Source organism: Tachypleus tridentatus, chromosome 7 (genome assembly GCF_004210375.1).
Source record: "Tachypleus tridentatus isolate NWPU-2018 chromosome 7, ASM421037v1, whole genome shotgun sequence".
Taxonomy (NCBI): Eukaryota; Metazoa; Arthropoda; class Merostomata; order Xiphosura; family Limulidae; genus Tachypleus; species Tachypleus tridentatus.
Window position 1 is genome coordinate 138,793,664 of NC_134831.1, and position 17,942 is coordinate 138,811,605.

The 17,942-nt window shown below is 31.4% G+C and overlaps 1 protein-coding gene across 9 annotated transcripts in view; it reads right to left on the bottom strand.

Annotated features, from left to right (window-relative positions):
• Positions 1–6,863: 6,863 nt before the first annotated feature.
• The window catches only part of LOC143256715 (tetratricopeptide repeat protein 5-like), a 29,567-nt gene continuing 18,488 nt past the window's right edge, over positions 6,864–17,942 (bottom strand). For 6 of the 9 annotated variants that reach the window (XR_013031450.1, XR_013031449.1, XR_013031451.1 and 3 more), the window contains 7 exons: positions 17,392–17,483; positions 16,357–16,410; positions 15,182–15,328; positions 13,104–13,321; positions 12,751–12,895; positions 10,691–10,869; positions 6,864–7,859 (listed from right to left, as the gene is read on the bottom strand). Coding sequence is in view for 2 of the 9 variants with exons in the window: in XM_076514322.1 (XP_076370437.1) it covers positions 10,750–10,869; positions 12,751–12,895; positions 13,104–13,321; positions 15,182–15,328; positions 16,357–16,410; positions 17,392–17,483 (776 nt within the window). In the remaining 7 variants the exon portion in view is untranslated. Of the gene's footprint in view, positions 7,860–8,038; positions 8,177–10,669; positions 10,870–12,750; positions 12,896–13,071; positions 13,322–15,181; positions 15,329–16,356; positions 16,411–17,391; positions 17,484–17,942 lie in introns of those variants that run through there. The other 3 variants (XR_013031452.1, XM_076514322.1, XM_076514323.1) reach the window with 3 other exon arrangements.

Below are 17,942 nucleotides of genomic sequence, written 5' to 3' on the forward strand. Positions count from 1 at the left end.
TCTAGAATTAATCCATGCAGTTTCAGATGACCTTGAGACCATATCAGGTTGGCAAGACAGCGGTTCTGCCACGAAAGCCAATCAATTATTGTGTTCTATAACACAATCAGAATTCATCAGCACTCTACTTACCATTGCTAAATTGTTTTCCTTTAGTTTACCTCTGTGCAACTTACTGCAGCAACAGAACATTGATTTAGGTGCTGCAATGCATTACGCAGAAATAGTGAAAGATTTAATCTGTTCACTCAGAAATAATACTGTGAACGAATTTCACAACATTTTCTGTGAGGCTTAAACTCTGTGTAGTGAGCTTCAAATTGACATCATAATGCCAAGGCAGACTGAAAGACAGATTTACCGTGCTAACCCACAAACCAGTAGCCCTGAGGAGTACTTTCGTATTATTGTATTTGTACTATTTGTTGATCACTTTCTTTCATAAATATGTGACCGTCTGTCCAGTCACAAAACTCTTCTTACAAACTTTATGTGTCTACTACCATCAGGATCTACCACAGAACGGTCAGAACCTACAGCACAACAATGTGACGAAATTAAAGAGTTGGTCAATATATACATGGCTGACATCGACAGCACTTCACTAGTTGCAGTAGGTGAACTTAGGGTTTGGTACAAATCACTTGCGAACAACAAACTCAAAAATGTCATAGATGTATATGCAATGTGCAATGCAGAAATGTTTCCAGTCATTTCTAGACTGTTGAAAGTATTTCCCACGCTGCCTGTGTCATCGAGCTCAGTGGAGCGTTCGTTTTCAACTCTCAGAAGACTCAACACGTATTTGAGAAATACCACCACTGAAGTTCGATTGAATGGCCTGGCCTCATTATACATTCACCGTGGTTTAAAATTTAACAAAACTGTGTTGTAGATGTCATGGCAAGAACGAACAGGCGTTTAAGCCTTTCACAGATATTTCATTGTATTTATTTAGTTCTGACAAAACTTGCTGTATTAAAAGAGTGTTCAATCAGAAATTTGCATTTGACCATTTGTTGTGTGTGAAATTATCTGCCGTGCAATCACGGATCTTTATGAAACTTCACAGGTAGCAACTGAACTTGTTTAAAAAGTTTGGGTCCATGGGGGGGGGGGGGTTAATCCCCCTTGGTACGCCCCTGATATGTTGTTTTATTCAGACTTTATGAAAATGTGCAAATTTGACGGTTTTTACACAGAAAATAGGTTAATTTCTAATTTTCATTATCCAGGTCACAAAAGCAAAGTTTGAAGGGAATAATGGCCATTTTCTGTACTTTTACAACATAAGCAATTAAGAAATAACACATACTATCCAGGAACAAAATTTGTCTTACAAAGTGTTATTGGTTAATTTTTTATCTGGTAACCTAAATTAACTTAGGTGTGTGAAAAATATTATGACATTACACCTAACTTATTATTTGATATTACACAATTGTCCAACTGTTTAATGATTCTATAATTTTTTGTTAATCATTAATCTGTTCTTTAGCAAAGAAATTTGGCTCTGTCTCGAAACTTCATTTTTTCATGCTCTATTGGTATAAATCTAAATTAAACTTGATGAGTTTTTACTTCCTTATCTTTGTACTTTTTCTTCTCGAAATATAATTGGAACTGTACAGCTGAAATAAGGCTGCAATGGTTATTGTCATTCCTTACAACTGCGAATGGCTCGTCTTATCAAATGAGAAATGATAAATATATTATTCAGCTGGCTATAGCCTAACTTTAATCTAAAATGAAAACTAATGCATATTAGTTCATAGTAGAATTCTATTACCACTAATAACTTAAAACACATTTTATTTAATTATGGACATACATGAGGAATTTGCTGATCTTGAGATTTTTCAAAATTATTTAGTACTTTACTGATCTACAACTTCAAATACTCTAGCTTAATATTTTCAGCAATACTAACTTTGATATAATTTTACCAAAAACTTAAAATATTGTTTTTGAATTTCGCGCAAAGCTACACGAGGGGTGTCTGCGCTAGCTGTCCCTAATTTTGCTGTGTAAGACTAGAGGGAAGGCAGCTAGTCAGCACCCCACCGCCAACTCACGGGCTACTCTTTTACCAACGAATAGTGGGATTGACCATAACATTACAATGCCCCCACGGCTGAAAGGGCCAGCATGTTTGGCAAGCCGGGAATTCGAACCTCCGACCTTGGGCTTATGAGTCAAGTACCTCAACCACTTGACCATGCTGAGCCTATAAGGTATGAACTTATTTCACGTAATTGAGGTTAAACTGAGGACATATAATACTTCAACACTGCAATACGGGAGATGTAACATGAATATTGACTTATATGTGAAAAACAGATATTAATCCTGTGTTAGCTTGAGGTGAAGAATATAATATCACATTTTATGTAATATCTATTTTGGATATCTTAAATTGTGTGCAGGGAATAATATTATTTTATGTTGCATTTAAACAAATGAGACACGATTTATAGGGGTAGATAAAAAGTGGCCCTCCTTGAAAATGTTGTTAATTTGTTATAACTTTTATTAAATAACAGAAACATGTAAAACTATACGTTTTTAACGTACTCGACTAGATCTGTTCAAATTCTAATTTTAATACTTGCTTTCGTAAACACCTGAAGTTTTCATGATTTTGGTTACATTTTATCATAAAAAGTGTTGTGGACATTACTGTAGCAGGCCAGACATGGCTAGGTGGTTAAGACACTCAGCTTGTAATTTGAGAGTCGTGGGTTCGAATCCCCATAACTCCAAAACATGCTCGCCCTTTCAGCCTTGGAGGCGTTATAATGTTACGGTCAATCCCACCATTCGTTTGTAAAAGAGTAGCCCAAGAGTTGGAGGCGAGTGGCGATGACTAGCTGCCTTACACTGCTAAATTTGGGACGACTAGCGAAGATAGCCCTCGAGAAACTTTGCGCGAAATTAAAAACAAAACAAACCTACTGTAGTTTCTCAAGTCTTCTCTTCCAATTAGGTACAAAATGATCAAATAAGTTTCTGTGCAACAATCAAACGTAAAAATGAAACTCAAAATAACACAATCTAGTCTCAAAGTTAATATTTAGTCCACATTTCCTTGGATTTTAGTACCGCTTCACATCGACGTCACATGCTTTCAATGAGTTTGTGCAGATATTCCCGAGTGATTGACTGCCATCCTTCTTTGAGTACTTCAAAAGAGTTCACCTCCCGTGTTTGGCTTACGATGTTTCGTTAATCGGTTTAACTCAGCCCATATATTTCCAATCGGATTAATAACAGGTGATTGTGTGTGTTTGTCCTTCTTGATGACGAGAAACCCACTTGAAATAAAAATGTATTTCAGAACAGCTGGTATAGGTTTTTTTTGTTAACCTGAAGATGGCCTAGTAAGGTCGAAACGTTGTTCTCTGCTTATCAATAAAAGTTATAATACTTATACCAGCCGTTCGGAGATACATTGTGTTTTTCTTATATCAAAGCCACATCAGGCTATCTGCTGTGCCCACTGAGAGGAACAGAACCCATGATTTTAGCATTGTAAACCTGTAGACTTACCGCTGTCCCAATGGGGGACATCAGGTGATTGACCTGGTCATTCCATAAAGTCAATTCTCTTATTTTAAAGACATCTTTTAACGACTCCACAATTGCAGACAAACTTGTTTGAATATTTTGTAACTAACTGGAAGATAAGATCTAAGAAACTACAGAAAGTGCACAATAATTTTTATGAGAAAATGTAACCAAAATCATGAAATGTTTAGATGTTTACGGAAGCCAGTGTTAAAATTACGATTTGAGATCATATTAGAACAGGTTTCGTTGAGAACATTCTGAAAATATATTGTTTTACAGATTTTTCTGTTACCTAATAAAAAACATCACAAATTAACATTTTCAAGGGGAGACTTTTTTTTTTTGTCTACCATTTGTGAATATTAGTTTTTATTTAAAAAGTATTTAATATACGTCTTGGTGGCTCAACGAGAAGCTGGAGGAGTTATAAAGTAAAATTATTAGTTCTATTCCTACGGTAAGTACAGGGCAGATATCTTATAGTGCTGATTTGTGCTTAAAAGAAACAGACATGGATTATATTTATCATAAGATAATAGTACTAGGATTACTATATTTAGTCTCTTGTGGTTTTCCCGAGAAGTCTAGGGATATGAAAAAACACATAACCTAGCTGCGATGAGCAAATAAACAAGAAGGAATTCTCAAGGACTAAGGCCAGTGGCAAAAGTTGTCCACGCATTACAGACAACATACAGCGTAATCAGGAAATACCTTTTTCAGAAAAAAAAAAGACAAATAACATGAACACAAGTATCTTCCACGACATACTTATTTAACTGTCGCATACCTAAAGCAGCTGAAGAATGAAACGAATATTGCTTCTATTTCTTGTGGTGACATACTGGTCGAGTTGATGTATGCATCATCTATGAATTTGTGTGTGATTGAATTGTTAAACAGGCACAAGAAAGCTGCTGTCCTCGTACACTAAATTGATTATTGGTAGCTTGCAGAAAGTATTAGTGTGGACATAACAGCCTTAAGATATAGCCTTTTGCAATGAAACAATGGAAAGTACGCTGCAGGGTCACTGTAAAAAAGAGCATTCATCAAATAGAACATGATCTCATATTACAGTAAACGTTTTTGTTAAAAGTACACATTGTACTTTTCCAACAAAAGGAAGTTATAATTTTTTACCAGAGTCTTTGTTTTTTCCTGTGGTTTATACCAACAAAAAATATATTTAGTTTCACAGTGTAGTAATTGGTTATCAGATCTCTTTATTATTGATTCCGTGATGTCATTATCACTATTTGCAGGTTTTTTATTCCTACCAAAATTCACCTCTTCTTCCAACACAATTAAAGAATTGCACACTGGATACTTTACTTCTGATCATAAGTTTTAAGTTACAGATGACCACATTTCAATCTTCAGATTGAAGCTGCCGCTTAAATTGTAAATAATAATATTAAAAAATTAACGAATTTCAGAGCTGAAAATGATTACAGTATTGCTGTCAAAATTACAATAAGCATATAATTAGCCTTTAAGCTGAATATATTTGTTTGTATTAACACTCCTACGAAAAGACGTTTCTAGTCCTGATTTCTCCAAGCCTGTTCCCCTGGCTGTGGTTTCGCTAGATAGTAGATAGGGACAGTGGGAATCTCGTTAATCCATTCACTAATGGATTTAAATGGCAATTTCCTTTAAATACAAAATTATTAGCCTAATATTAATAACCTTTTAAGTTGCTCTGGGGCCTATTAGGCCCCACTTTTCGTAGGAGTGTTAATGCTTGTATGTTTTAGGATGGAGTTCAAAGAGAGCATAGTTCATTCTGCAGAGTGTCATTTGTGATTAAAATGTGAAAGATTTTCTTCGAGATAACATCCAAAGAAAGCCTTTGGTGTCACAACTAACTCTGACGGTGTTTCAAGGAAAAGTCAGAAGGCTGATTTCTTCCACAAAACTAGTTAAGTTGAAATGGCCTTTTAATGGTGTGATAATTGATAGGTCTCAGAGGGTTTTCTGGTTTGTGCATTTTTGAGACAAAGTTGAGAAATATAACATCCAAAATTGGGTGATTTGGTTTTTTCCGATAACAGTTCTTCAGGGTTTGTAATTATTTTCGTAATTGGAAGAAGGATCACTGTTGAAAAAACGTCTTCCAGTTCTATCCATTAAATATGACTGTTGAGTTTTCTTTGCTGGTATTGCACCAATGGAGCAATCCTTTTTAAAATTGAAATACCTCTCTAATCTCCAGTTGCAAGATTTAAATGTGGTGGCATGTTTATTTTGTTGTTCAAGTACTTGCTTTGAAAATACAAATCTCACAGATTGTGGCAATCCAAATTCAGTTGTGACCCCAAGTGATAATGGTCATTAGTTGTGTCTGCTCTTGGTGTAACATGACAAGTTTTTCAATGAAAACAAATTGGTATTTGAAGTTAGATTTCTCAACCACTTCAACAATGGTCTAATCAAATTATTTTTATAATAAATAAGTTAAAAATAATAAAAAGGAAAACATAATCAATACAAGAACACCTATGGCATCCATGTAAGTTAACTGCAGATGGATTGCAGTTGCAAATTGAAATGAGTACCATCATGTAAATGTATCTATAATTTTTTATTTTACTATTGTGTTCTTAGTATTCTATATTAAATACATATCAGTTTCTAATCCTGATTATGTACAACTCGTTTTTTAATAAATTAAATTTAGCATGTCGATAAACACTTTTCAGCAGATAAATCAATACAAGTAACTTCCACAATGAGGTTTCCATAAGTAGAAATTCCAGTTTTATGTAATGAACATATTGAAATAGTACATTTGAATATACTCTTACAACTCACAGCAAAATGTGCAACAGCTTTTCGTTTTTCCTTGCCATTTGACAAAATATTAGTTTTATTCTCAAAAGAACTTGTACAAACACAACTGTTTGCTACTACTTGTAATGATTATTATTTTGTTCCATTAGTACAAAATTATTGTTTCGGGGCAAACTATTTAATTATTTAGCTTTGGGTCAGAATACTCAAATACTGTATACATCTTACTGTCACATGTTGGTCAATACCAAGCTGAAATACTTTTTAACTTAAAACTTATCCATTAGGTACGGAAGTAGTCAAAGTAATACAATTCTTTCATATCCAGAATTTTGTTTAAAATTTATCTGAGGGTGATTAAAATATATTATTTCAACAAATCTCATAAATAAATAAATGTTTAATATAATACAAGCTCATCAATTAATGTATATACTTCTTTTCTATACTTCCAACAACATACTTTGTTAAGACATAAAAGTGAATTACACACGAAATCCAGTAAAAAGTTGTCTTTACTTTTTCATCATTCAGTACATGTTGCTCTCTTTCAAGTTAGTACAGTAACAGTTGTTTTAACAAGCTTGTAATGAAACAAGTAATATTATAATGGGACGTGTGGCAGTAATACTTTACAATAAAACCTTCTTTAAAGGGACATCCATCACAAAAGACAGCTTAGTTGATTTATTACTATAAAAGAAGCAACATCTTACCATTACTGTATTAAAGATGCTTTACACAATAAAAGGTACATTTGTTCATGGTAAATAAGTAAGCAAGCAACTTCAACAGTAATTTACTGCAGGATAAATGTAATTTCATGATTCATATATTTTTTTCAAAAACAAAACTAATAAAAACATGCCCATCTGTCAAAGTGCTTAAAACAGACTTTTAGTTATAGTCAAATATATTATTTTTGATTATTATTTGTCACATTTCAGAGAAAGTTTAAATAAAACAGCATTTTAAACATGTAGAGTTAATATGGTAAAGGCAACTTCATGTTAAAATCTAGTTACTATCAAGAAATGTCCACATTACCAAATGATAAGTCTTTATGCTCTTATAAAAACAAAAAAAAAAAGACATTTGTTACTATTCATAAGGAAGACAAATTTTCTGTTTAAATCTGAAAATATCTCCTAATAATTATACATATACTATAAATAAACCTTATGGGTGAGAAACACAAGTTCCATCTGTTATTATGTAAAGACATTTGCTTGAGTGGCAGCACAAAATTTTCAATCACTTTTATAAAAATTTTCTTCCCCGACTTTGCCTCAAACATCTCCAGTAATAACTTGTAAAATAAAGCTCCATGTAGGTGTAGACATTTTAAGATGATCAATATAACATCAAATAAAATATTAAAACAACAGGTGAGTCGTATCCAATTTTATTTTTTGCAAACCTCTTTCGGGCTGATTCTGTTCTAGCCAAAAATTCCAGTGTGGATTTATCTATCCAATGCAGGACTTTCCCACCTATGTATTCAAAATATATTATCAGAAAGAAAAACTTAGACTTAGTTATTTTAGAAACCAAACGCCGAGTTTAAAGCATATCTCAGTTTGTAACAACGTTTTTGGATAGGATTTTTTACATACTGTACAGTCGGTGTTAGAACAAGATTTCTTCATGAAACTTTGTAAAATGGACCGATTTGAATTCAACACAGAAGTCCAGTGGAAATCCTACAATACCTTAAGGGTCATTCTAGTAAAAAACAAACAGCAACCTACCAAAGAAAATCTCAAAAACGTCATCTACGAAATTCTGTGTTCCTGCAACAATACATACACTAGAAAAACGGGAAGAAAACTCATGACAAGAATAACAGAATATAAAGATTGTACAAGACTCATGAAAACACAAAATACACAATGAATTCATTTCACAAATGATACTAATTTCGATTGGCTCACAAAGAATTTTTACCAACATTTGATATGTAACACATAATCCAATTTTAATTAACAAATTTTCACCAGAAATTTCTTTTAAGCACATCGTATTGAATTCATGACTTATACTGTATACATACAAAAATTAAGATAAACAAAGTGCCAAAAATAGTTATGGTACAAATGAAAAAAACTTAAGACTAACTCTGTGTTACTCTTTTTCTCTCATTATTTTAGAATAGTAAATTTTGGCAAGACAAAAATATAAGGTCATTCAAAATGTGGTTCACCACTTGTCACTTGGCTTGGTTGAATTTGGTGAATTTCAACCTTCATGAGGACTCTTGGACAAGAGTAAAAAGAACAACAATAATGGGGTCATGTTTTTTTCTCATGAAAATTCACAGTTCCAGTGATGATAGAAAAAATGACAGAATTTTGAACAACCCATCCAATGAAGAATTTAGAACAAAGCAATAAGTAGCATTATAGTTGCCTGTTCTTCAAATATTTATAAAAATATAGGTTACTTACGACAAATTGAAGTAAACTGAGCCACTATACACTTAAGACTAACTTACTGTTTACTTAATGAAAAAAATCACACTTATTGATAAACAAGTTTTTGCTTAGCAATGTAACAGGACCTGTATCTAACTATTTGTTGGCATGGTAATCCCTGCAAGAAAGGGGAGGACATTGACCCCCCATGGAAAAATGAGAAACATACTTCTTTATTCCTTTAGTATTTATGTGTGTGTGTGAGTATTTATAGCATAATCAAACTAGGACAGCATAAGTCATAAAATAGTTTTAAACTGTAATAAGTTATTGAAAAATTAAAGTAATTTTAAGATTTTCTAATGTAAAAATTATGAATCAGGCAACAAACTACTAGTCCAAACAAACAGTGGTATTTTATGGTATTCAAATGACTGTTTTAGCCAAATTTTCATATATAACAATTGTAAGAAAGGGCTTTAAAAATGTAGTAACTTCACAAATACTTTTGTACATTATGAAATGTCAACCAGAATATTACTACATTTTAAAATCCTTCTACCATTAAGTTATATACTTAATTGTGTTATAGCCTTCACTTAATGCTAATTTATTTTCATGAAAACATTTTCTTTACATAGTGACATATAGCTTCCCTGAAGTAAAATACAGTAATAAAACAAATTAAAAAACAAAACAGATACAAAAAGATGAATAACTAAAACTTTGAAGATAATTAAACAGAGGATCTGATGACAAATGATGCATTAAAAAATTAGAATAATGGTATTATTCTATTTGTTTTATATTTTATTAAGTTTTCATTTCACTATACATTGTGAATTCCTTTCAGTTGGTGTTAGGTTAGATAAAACAGAAAGTTTCACCTTAAGAAAAAAAACAACCCAAAAGCTTTTGATAATTATTTAGGAAGTTTCAGATGTTATGGAAATGAAATATGAAAACCATGAGAAGGAAATAAGTAGCATTATTTTTAACATGAAAACCCCTGCCAGTCAGATTGACTCAGTAAAGGTTTCATAAATTCAAACAGAGATTCAGTAAAACACAGTATTAAACAAAATCTGATTTTTAGTCACAACGTAGCAGCTCACAAAACAGCTCTTTGTTGTTGTTTTTTAATCAAGTAGCTCATATCTCTGTCATCTCGATCGATTTGATCTAATTACAGTTTTGAACTTCAGAAGGTCAGTCAAATTCATCAAGTCAACATTCATATTTATATTAAATACATGTTCTGAACAAGAACTGCACTTTTCTGGGTTGGAATATTTTGGCATTCCAGTGTAAATTAAATTTATATTTGTATTAAATAATGCGTAATCTACAAATGTTCCTGGGTGTGTAGATATGTGTTGTCTTGATAATATCAAACAAAATGAAGATCTTATTATGTATATTTATAGAAATTTTATGGCATGATATTCTGCTGGGGTGTAAAATCATTTAACAAGTCCTAATGATAAGCTATGTCTTTTTTAAAGTTGATTTTCCAGTATAATGAATATGATAATTTGAATTATAGGTGAATAAACAATACCACTTAAAGTAAACCTAAAATGAGGCTTAAATCCACAATAATGGAACAGTAACAACATCAGTTGGCTATGAGCTTTGACACTTTGGACTGAGGAGGAAACATGAAAGTGTTGACACTTGTATTCACTATTCATATAAATTTGGTGGTGTTCTGGTATTGTTGATATAAACCTTAATTTATGATAATTTTATTTGAACTTACAGAAGCATGTCCTATATAATTCAACCATGGAATAACACTTATTTAGCCACACAAGTTTTAAACACATGTACTCAGTTTCTTTAAATGCAGCAATATTTAACCAAAAACAAAAGAAAAGAAAATGAGATTGGTGTGATTTCTTACTTACCAGAAACTCAATATAAAAATATATATTTTTCTCCCCATTAAAACATGCATACTTGAAGTCTACTGGCTAGTAAGAGTGACATCAAGTCTTACAGCTGCATGTTTGTCATGACTGAGAATTCTTCCATTCACAACAAGCCTCAATGGAGTGTTGACACGGATATTCGTGAACTGGTAATGCTTTATATCCAAAAGAAAAAACAATACATGTTCTGTTGTATTTTGCATATTTTATAGCCATGCATTTTTTACAAAAAATAGTTAAAAGTGCATTTTCAGCTTTATTTTAGCAGAAAAATAAGATAAAGGAATTTAAACTTTGTAAAAGGTTTCACATAAATGTAAGAAGACTTTATTCAACATTATATATATATATATATATATATATACACACACACACATATCATACATACAAGCATAAATATATTTTCCAAAAACATTTCTAAGTCTCTGAAATTTCACAGCAAAACCATCATCTTTAATGTGTGTGTGTGTGAATGGTAAATATGATTTGTTTTTTGGTATGTTTTTTTAATTTTATGTAAAGCCACTCAAGAGTTGTTAGTACTAGCTGTCCCTAACTTAGCTGTGAAAGACTAGAGGGAAAACAGTTAGTCATCACCAACCACAGTTAACTCTTTGACTACTTTTTTTACCAATGAATAGTGGGATTGACTGTAACATTATAATACCCCCATGGCTGAAAGAATAAGCATGTTTGGTGGGATGGGGACTTGAACCCACAACACTCAGACTGCAATTGAAGCACCCTAAATACCTGGCCATGCTGGGCTTTCTGGTTAATATGATACATTTAATTTTGTAACCATACATATCTGTTAAAAATCAGTATAGAACATGTTTGGATGTTAACTTTTTTAGTAGGAACTATCTAAATCACCTCTCCCTTACTGCACTGTACACTTGAATTACTGTTACATGGAATCTTAGCTTTCTATATGGTAGATTACTGCAACTTTAGCACTCTGTTAAAGCAGTATGCTTGTGGCATACTTTAGTACATAAATACAAACTCTGAAAGTATATTAATGAATTACATTTGGATCTTCATGTAACAGCAAGCCATGGCTATTTTACACCTACAGACTTCCACAGTAATTATTAATACAGGTAGATCTTTCAAAATAAATAACAGTTTTGAAGCACATTTAATGCTTGTTCATATTAACAGGATAAAGATATCTTTCAGTACTGAACAGAATTTTATTCTTAATTATCACACATTCATGCCTACAGAGATTTTAAAGTATGATCGCCCCATCTATGATTCTATGAAGTTCCCACGTTTTTAGGAGATTTTTCTGAATTTTTATACTCTCACCTACACATACTAACAATATATATAAAACTGCATAACTACTAGAAAATCATTACATTACTTAAAACCATTTTCAGCATGGTGAAGAAATGTCTAATTTCTTGGAAACAAGATGGTTAACATAATATCATCCCGATAACTAGTAAAAAAGTTAAAAACAGAGAGCATAATTCTCAAATTAAATATATCTAAGATTAGAGAAATATATTTGCAGCACATCAGTTTAAACACTACTTTAAACCAAGTTTGATAAAACATACTGTGTAATACAGTGATTACATCTTTGTATTTTATTTTTAATAAGTGAAATTACACCAGAAAGAACACTTAAGAACAATAATATAATTCAGTATGGTTCCTTGTATTTAAAAATATGTAATTTTTTCATAACTTTATGTATTAAACAATCTTACATGTATTACCCAGAGACCAAAAGCAGCTGTACTATCTAAAAGGACTTACATATGTATTTCTTGATTTTTTAGTAATATATGTGTATAACATGTTAAGAAAATGAGCTCCATGGTTAGCATTTAGTTAATCACTATAATTTACTGTAAGAAAACCTATCCATGTCAGTATATACTTTGCCTTGATACAAAAACTCTGGGTAAAGACATATACTCTGGTTAGTTACTAAAGAATTACTAAAAACACTTTTTATTTATCTTTAAAACTTTCTGAAACTTGAAAAAGGAAAATAAAAAAACACTCTATCTTACCTTATCTTTATATTTGAAGTCTACGGAATGCACTTCAGGATCTGGAATGGCTACCGAATCTCCAATAATTACTCCTTTACCTTCAGCTATGTTGTAAACAGTCACTGAAACACATGACTCATCTTCATCCACCAAGCAAAAAGAGCTAAACAAATTATTAACGTTGTAGTTTATAGGTTTTACTATATAAATACTCTCACACAAACACACACACACAGAGACAGACTTTTAACATACACATTCCTCTTTTATAAGAAACGTTTATTTCAGGCTACAGAAATGATGAATTTAACAAAATACAACATGTGTTAAGTTACTTACAAAGGCACTTCATCCCATGTTAAGTTACTTACAAAGGCACTTCATCCTCTGTAACAATGTTTCCCACCACCTTTCCTAGCACAACTTTCCCCTGATTCACTCCAGGTAGCAACTGACAAAGTTTTATATGCTGAAACATGTTATGTCTCTTGCCTGTGGAAGAAGAGGAACCATCTTTTCCATAAGGCCCTAAGTGGTGGGGTTTGAGAGATTTCAGGAAATTTTGAAGTTTTCTAGCTTTCTGATTTCCCTACAAAGTTTATAGATAAGAAATTCAGTTTTTGACAATAAATCAAAATGTCATAATTATGACAAGAAGTGTGTTTTATGGTACATAAGACATTATAATGATAATAATGCATATAAATAAAGGTAAAAACAGATACACATAACATCTAAATTTGGTCTTTTGTAGCTACAAAGAATGAATAAATTTTTTTTTTTTTTACATTTTTTGAAGTTTTTTCACCATAGATTGCTGATAGAGATTTATTCTCATTTATTATGTGCATTATAACAACAGAACTAAATTACTGATTAGCCTGGATATCACTTTCATATGTTGTTTGTAATTCTTGTATTATAGGGAACAGGCTACTTTCATTCATGGAAAACAAGCATTTACTTACACCTTTCATAATTATATATATAAATATTCTTATGCTTACTTGTAAATTTTTTTGTTTATTGGGTTTATACAAGATTTAAATGGAAAACTTGAAACACTTTTTTGAAGGAATTTTTAGCTGAAATTTAATTTTATAACACTTGTACTAGAACATGTTAAGAAATAAAAATTGAAATCAGTTTGTTAAATTAATTTGAAAGATGTGTTTTTTTTTTTATTTTGCACAAAGCTACATGAGGGCTATCTGTGCTAGCCGTCCCTAATTTAGCAGTGTAGCACTATATAGAAGGCAGCTACTCATCACCACTCATCCCCAACTCTCGGACTACTGTTTTACCAATGAATAATGGGATTGACCATCACATTATAATGCTCTCATGCCTGAAAGAGCAAGTATGTTTGGTGTGACAGGGGTTCAAACCCACGACCCTTGAATTATGACTCAAGTACCTTAACCACCTGGCAAAACCAGGCCTAACATAATTTGAAAGATCATTTAATAAAGAGAGAAAGATAAAAAAAGGGAAATTCTTACTTTATGATGAAATGAGATACTGTGGGTTGGTGATTGTTATGGACTATTGTTCCTTCTATACAGTTCTTTCTTTAGTAGTTTTATAAGATATTGTGGGGTGGAAATTATTATGGACTATTGTTCCTTCTATACAGTTCTTTCTTTAGTAGTTTTATAAGATATTGTGGGGTGGAAATTGTTATGGACTATTGTTCCTTCCATACAGTTCTTTCTTTAGTAGTTTTATAAGATATTGTGGGTAGGTGATTGTTATGGACTATTGTTCCTTCTATACAGTTCTTTCTTTAATAGTTTTATAAGATATTGTGGGGTGGAAATTGTTATGGACTATTGTTCCTTCTATACAGTTCTTTCTTTAGTATTTTTATAAGATATTGTGGGGTGGAAATTGTTATGGACTATTGTTCCTTCTATACAGTTCTTTCTTTAGTATTTTTATAAGATATTGTGGGGTGGAAATTATTATGGACTATTGTTCCTTCTATACAGTTCTTTTTTTAATAGTTTTATGAGATACTGTGGGTTGGAAATTGTTATGGACTATTGTTCCTTCTATATAGCTCTTTAGTAGTTTTATAAGATATTGTGGGGTGGAAATTGTTATGGACTATTGTTCCTTCTATACAGTTCTTTTTTTAATAGTTTTATGAGATACTGTGGGTTGGTGATTGTTATGGACTATTGTTTCTTCTATACAGTTCTTTCTTTAGTAGTTTTATAAGATATTGTGGGGTGGAAATTGTTATGGACTATTGTTCCTTCTATACAGTTATTTCTTTAGTAGTTTTATAAGATATTGTGGGTTGGTTATTGTTATGGACTATTGTTCCTTCTATACAGTTCTTTCTTTAGTAGTTTTATGAACAGGTCATGTTAGTTTCATTTTTTTTTCTCCCCTGGATTAGATATTCAATCTTAACACAACATTAATTAAACATGAACATTACCTTATTGTGGACCATCTGCTGAGTTTGTTGTAAGTACTTCTCAATTTTCTCTATATTTTTTACAGGCTCTGGCCACAGTGGATCTAATGAGGCAGCTTTTTCAAAACTTTCCAATGCTTCTTTGTAAGCCTCGTCATATTTTAAACCCTGTAAAATATTAATCAATAATGTAAAATTAAGTAGCAATCCTGAGCACAGTACTTCATTCTTCTTGGACACATTGCAGACTAACAAATAAGTTTTATAACATAAAAATAAATAAAGTGATTATAATGCACTGCTTCTTTAGTTATCTCACTACACAGAAAAGCTAAAAAGAAATTTAAGTAGCAACAAATAAACATCCAGCAGCAATCATTAAGTACACACAAAAAATCATCTTTACCTCATCAGAGTTGACACAAAATGGCCTGAAAGATAAAGTGCAGGAAAACAACAAAAAATATGAAGTACATTCAGATTAAGACCATCATACCTTGAGCTTACATTAACATGTAGTTATTACTAGTAGAACTCCTCTGGGTTATCGATTAAACACACAAATGTAAACCAACTTATCAAATTTCATTCCAGGTGGGTCAGTGGTAAGTTTATGGACTAACAACAACAGCACATTGTGTAGCTTTGCACTAATGTACACCTTATAGAATTTTAATGTTAAAATGTCATAGGTTTATGAAATTATAAATAAAATATAAAAAAAATCATCTTGTGACTACTTTTTTTTATTATACATAGTAACACTATATAAATGCATTTATGATTACTTTATTAATATTGGAATCCCACAGTTAAAAATAAAACTTGAAGTGATGCAACAAAAATAACTGCTCAGAAGAAACTATTTTTAGAATAACTGATTCAAAACTAGCATGGAACAGTTTATTTAATAAATACTAGTCACAACAATGAATCCTGAACATGCTATTTAAGTATTTTTTCCAACCTTGGTATGTTACACATGGTGTACAAAATTTATGTCATGAAATTTATCAACAGAAGTTGAATAAACACAATTTGTTGAGATACTTTTAAAATTCATTCCACACGAGTTGGAGTACTGTTTTGATTTCATACAAAAATCTTTCTATATCAATAGCATGAAATTCAGTGAGGTTTTATTTAAGAAACAATTTGCACAAAAAGTCAGATCGAAAAATTTTCATAAAACTCACTACTGCTCTGTTATAGTGCAGGTCCACGTTTGATCTTGCTGCAGGATCACTCATCTACAAACAATCAATAGAATTAGAATCTTACATAAAAGTACGATATATATGTAAAAATGGCTTGTATGGGCAGAGAATATTCTATGTAGAAGAGGAAATAACGTTTTGACCTTCTTCAGTCATCGTCATGTTCACAAACAAAGGAAGAGGTACCTAACCAATAGCTGACCACATGTTTGAAGGCGGTTGTGTAATTGAGAGTAGAAATATAGAGGGCGTGCTTAGATGTTGGATTACGTTTATTATATATATAAATGGCAGAAATCTCACTCAATTAATACTGAAAAAGCCTTATATATTTACTATGCAGATACAGGTAATTTGATGAACCACACAAAATGTTTTAGGAACAGAATCTTTTGGAGAAGGACCAGACATTTTTCAGTGCTTTCAATAAAACTTGTAAAATATTTCACTTAACCTTCTAGACATTGTAATCTATAAGTAGAAATAAATATATGATTTATAAAACACAAAACATTTGTCCTAAAAATGAGCAAATATTTGTTTTACTGTCTACACGATTAAGTCGTGCTTAGTTTACTCCATTACTGAAAGGGTGAACTACATTGTGCAAATAATCTATTATATGTGAGATTTTTATCTGTAAACATTAACACAGCTTCAATATATTTTCTTGTGTAGTGTATAATACATTCAAACTCAGAAAAGTTTTTCTTTTGTTATTGATAGTTCAAGCGATATTATTGTTATCTCTCAAAAGACTGGGATAAGATAGTATCTTGTCCTATTTAAGTAAAATTAACATTTAAAATACACAACTGTATCCTTTATGTTCATGTATTTTCAATTTCAAGGTTCTGGCTCAAAGGGCATATTTTAACTTAAATTTTAAGAAACCATCATGATATAAAGTTTAAATCTGCCAAACAATGGTATTAGCACTAACATAGTTAAAACAAATATTTAATTTAATGTTTGTGGAAAATAAAAACAGGAATCAGTTTAAAAAATACTTACTGCTCTACTATAAGCAGACATACTTTGCCTTAAAATTTTTGGACTCTGATCAGCCACAAAAAATAAATTCAAGTAAGCATTTCCCAGAATATCTAAGAAAAAGGAATAACAACAAAAATACATTAGAAATAAAAACGTTTTCATATGTTATATTAACATATTTAAAAGTATACTGGTGTTAAGCGAGTACTTATCATGTAGACATATAAGATGTTATCTGAATAATTTTACAATTATTTTTAATGTTACATGAATATTTCAGGGTTAAGAGAGCACTCTTGAATATATGAATGATTTAAGTGTTGTATGAACACAACATTACATGAATACCTTTGGCATTATGCAAACACCCTGTAAACTTCTTCCGAAAATAAGCCACTACTACATCTGAGTAAAGTATCAAAAAACAGCAATATGTATTTAGGCTTTCTTAGATACTTTCTGAACAATAAATTTTATCTACATAAATTTGTCAAATAATGAAAGTAAATGGCATGTTTAAGAACTTCATCAGTCTGTTACATGTCTAATCATTTATTTGTTTTTGAATT